This window comes from Eimeria mitis, genomic scaffold (genome assembly GCF_000499745.2).
Source record: "Eimeria mitis Houghton genomic scaffold, Emh_scaff3670, whole genome shotgun sequence".
In the NCBI taxonomy this organism is placed as follows: Eukaryota; Apicomplexa; class Conoidasida; order Eucoccidiorida; family Eimeriidae; genus Eimeria; species Eimeria mitis.
In genome coordinates, this window is record NW_013572011.1 from 1 (window position 1) to 3,991 (window position 3,991).

General features: G+C 51.2%; 1 protein-coding gene across 1 annotated transcript in view; it reads left to right on the top strand.

Moving 5' to 3' along the window:
• Positions 1-128: 128 nt before the first annotated feature.
• The window catches only part of EMH_0068330 (phosphofructokinase, putative), a gene marked incomplete at both ends in the record, with an annotated part of 5,311 nt that continues 1,448 nt past the window's right edge, over positions 129-3,991 (top strand). The window contains 7 exons of the mRNA XM_013498732.1: positions 129-323; positions 451-675; positions 908-1,315; positions 1,655-1,765; positions 2,082-2,609; positions 2,903-3,010; positions 3,632-3,809. Of these exons, the coding sequence (XP_013354186.1) occupies positions 129-323; positions 451-675; positions 908-1,315; positions 1,655-1,765; positions 2,082-2,609; positions 2,903-3,010; positions 3,632-3,809 (1,753 nt within the window). The remainder of the gene's footprint in view (positions 324-450; positions 676-907; positions 1,316-1,654; positions 1,766-2,081; positions 2,610-2,902; positions 3,011-3,631; positions 3,810-3,991) is intronic.

The following is a 3,991-nucleotide window of genomic DNA, read 5'->3' on the forward strand; positions in this document are numbered from 1 at the left end:
GAAACCCAGGAGAGAGGCCGGGTGTGGTTGCACATGGCGCTGGGGGTGCCCCAGTAGGGACCTCTGCACAAGCAGGGAGGCAGCAGCAGGGGTCTAGACCTGTGAAGCGGTTCAGCTTCCGGGCAGGGATGGGCCTTTCACTTGACGCGAGGAGTCGACAGCTGTCGAGGCGTCTTTCTTCTTTTGGAATGACAGAGGGGAATGTCTTTGGCAGTTTGGCGCCAAACGCCCCCGCAGAGCCCCCCGCCTCTGTAGATGCCGTGCTGAAGGAACAGGAACCAACCGGAAAAGTGCATCTCCATTCTGCGGACCTCTTTGAACGGGTGCGTTTACTATTCTTGGCGCTTTTCACATTTCGTATTGCCTCAGTTGATTGTTGTTTCTCCTTGAATGCCCTTTGAACTGCTTTCTTCTCGGGCGTTTGCTGCCCGCTGCATTCCTCCTGTGCAGCTCTGCCTCCTATTTGGCGCTCTTCCGGCTCGGATCTTCCCGTTTTTCGTGCCTGTGTTTCTGTTTCTGTTGGCTGATGCCTCTGCCATCTCCCTGTTGGTCCCCTCTGTGCTTGCTTGGGTATTTGCGTGTCTTACTCTCGTGATCATCATCTCTAGAGGGCATCTGGCCGGCGACCCACTCCTTTGGTTCGTGTCTTGCGGCTTTAGTTTCTTAGTGGTCTCTGTGAGTTGCTGTTCTTCTTTTTGTCAGTGTTGGTTCGTCGGTACCGTGCAGGAGTTTATTAAGTTGCACCCGTCTTTGTTTCCACTTTAGATTTGATCCTATGGATTGCACTGGAGGTGTCAGGGCTTCTGTTAGCTGTTTCAGATTTAGGGTTTGTATATCCCTTATTCGGATTTAGGGGAACGGGCTCAGGGTGTGGCGAGGTGTTCGCTGGTGGTGGCTTGTGCTGCAGTCTTCTCCCTTACAGCGCCTGCGACGCGCGTGGCGGTGCACGCTGCCTTCAGCACTAGAGAGCACGCACCTGCAGCTGGTGGAGTCGGAGTGCCCCGTAGATCATCCTTCGCTCCGGCAAACAGCTGAAGTGCAGCAGCAGCTGCGGGGTTTCTTCCCGGCCACCTTTGGGAAGAAGTATGTGGAGGTGGTGCCTGGCATGGGCAGCGGCGTCGCCTCTCCGAAGGATCCGCCCGAACACCCCCTCTCCAAAGCGCTAAGAATTGGAATTGTCTTAAGTGGCGGCCCCGCCCCAGGAGGTCACAACGTCATTGCTGGCCTCTATGACTTCGTCAAACAAAAGCACCCTGAGTCAATGCTCGTCGGGTTCATGGGTGGACTCGATGGTGTTATGAACCAAAACTACACAGTAAGTCGCAAAGCCCAAGGCAGTCTTCAGTAGTCCTGAATATAAACCTTAAGCCTTACCCATCGAACACAGCCTGCGTGTTCTGCGGGCGCCATAGCGGCCTAGAGAGAACGCCGCCTAATACGTGAGATGTGCGTGTATATCGAGAACGCCGAATTATTTGGATATAATTAATATCCCAATATCGGATTTATGTTCTTAAACTGCAGAGCCTGAAGTGTATCCTGTTGTTTGTTGCCGTGTGTATTTGTTCATGCCGTGCTCGCTTGTCTGTATTTCGTCGCCTGCTTTGCGCTTATTCATTTACAGATTCCCCTTTGTTTGCTTGTCCGGTGTTAGGTGGTAACTGAGGAGCTAATGGAAGATTTCAGGAACCAGGGCGGCTTCGACATGCTCTGGTCTGGCCGAGGGCGCGTTGGGGGAGAAGAGGACATTCAGCGCGCAAGAGAGGTGTGCTTTCGCGCACACATATATTTGCAACACACGCGCGCAAATAAGCATATCCTACTTACGGCTTTCTGCGTGCTGTGTACTTGTTATAGCTGTCATATTGAGTGAAGTATAGGCACGGAGCGTATAAACTGACGCTCATACTCTGGTGGAACAGCTTCAGATTCATGCATCTTATTGAAGCGTATTCGTTCTCACACGCTGTTGCAGGCTTACCTAGGTGTTCCTGCTTGCACTGGCGACACAAAATGCTGATTTTCCACGTGACGCGCGTCCTTGTCCATGCGATTCATCTTGCGGCCGCTTCGCTCTGCAGGTGTGCGAGTCGCTGGAGCTGCATGGGTTTGTGCTAGTGGGCGGTGACGGGTCGAATAGCAACGCGGCGCTGCTGGCGGAGTCATTTGAAATAGAGCTGCCGAGCTGCTGTGTGATTGGCGTCCCCAAGACGATTGACGGAGACCTGAAAAACGCTTTGATTGAGGCTTCCTTTGGGTTCGACACGGCCGCAAAGACGTACTCGGAGCTCATAGGGAACTTGTGCATCGACGTTAACAGCTCACAGAAAGTTTACCACTTCGTGAGGGTCATGGGGCGCAGTGCCTCGCACCTTGTCTTGGAGTGCGCAATGCAAGCCCGCCCAAATTTGGTCTTCATCGGAGAAGAAGTGGAAAGAGAAAATATGTCCCTCGAACGCATCGTTCAGGAACTGGTTGACCTTGTTGTCAAGCGCGCAGAACAAGGCAAGATGTACGGCGTCATCCTCGTCCCTGAAGGTCTTATTGAATTTATTCCAGAGATGAAGCAACTCATCAAAGAACTCAACAGCGTTCTGAAGACCGGACAGGTGCGTATACATGGCCATCTGCTTTCCGCGCTATGCAATGGCGCTCGACTTGCGGAGCAACCAGTACCACAGTCATAGAGTTGTATTCTTATTCCTATGCTGCGTAGTCAAAGAGAAGGCTTAATCTTTGTACACATGTTATCTGGCACGTTGAGCTGGCGGGAATCTAGAGGGACACCAACAGGGTTTTCCGTTTAGCCTCTACACAGTTTTTGCATCAAAGGCAGTTTTTGCATCAAAGTTCCATCTTGTTCTTGGCCGAGCAATGGCGTGTTTTTTCTCTGCTTCCTCAGCCCTTCAAGCCAGAGCTGCTGAAAACAACTCGCGCTGTTTGGGATTTCCTGCCTGATGTCATTCAAGATCAGCTGCTCATGGACAGGGAAAGCACGGGATATATTCAGGTGCGCTTGCCAAGGGTGTCGGTTTTGGGTCTTTCTCGTAATCCTCAAAGGAACCAGCAGGCGTCTTCTTTTGCGTCACAAGTGGCGCATTTGGATTAGGCTTTAGCTTAGAGCAAAATGCGGAAAGTAGCAGTTGGAAGTCGGCATACCTAGCTTGTTAGGAATAAACGTAAAGCGTCAATTTGCTGCTATTGGATACAAGGACCTGCCTTTGACCATTTATTGCTTTCGTTTCGCGGTGGATTGTGTGATGTACAAGTGGGGCTGTAGTTTGCTTCATGGCCTTTGTAGCCTGTTTTGTTTACCTTCCCCCGTTTACACCGATTGCCGTGTTAGCACCCGCGGAACCCCAACAGTGAAGCAGTCTGTTTGCTATAGGGCTCCTCGATTTTAACAATCGGGCTGGCTGCTGCAATTTCTGTGGGGAGAATTGTTAGTGTTCTCTTGTTTAGTGCCATAATGCATGACATTTCAGGTTTTCTGCATATGCTGAATGCGAATATCATGGATGATCTCTGTAGGTCTGGAAAATTGCAGACCTTAGTGTACTGCCGATTGGAATGTTCACGGCAAGATGTGCGCATGTTTGCCCTGTCAAGGCGTTTGTTCTTTTCTGCGTAGGTTGCGAAGATAGCGACCGAGAGGCTTTTGATTTTATTGTTGGAAAATGAACTGGTGAAGCAGGGCAAAGATCCGGAACAATGGAGTTTTATGCCGCATTACTTCGGCTACGAAGGCCGCTGCGCCATGCCTTCGAACTTCGACGCAAATTACTGCTACTCTCTAGGCTTTGTCGCAGGTGGGGTTCGAGGCTTTCAGGCCTTCCAAACAAAAAGCCAGAAAGGGCTTGGGATAGACAGTGCCACCGCATGGGCAGCGCTTGAGCTGTCCTATGCGGAGTTCGTGTTGCATGTTATATCACACTTTTCCTGTCGTCATGCTGTGTGGGTGGGTTTTCGAATCAGGTGCACTTGTTGACAA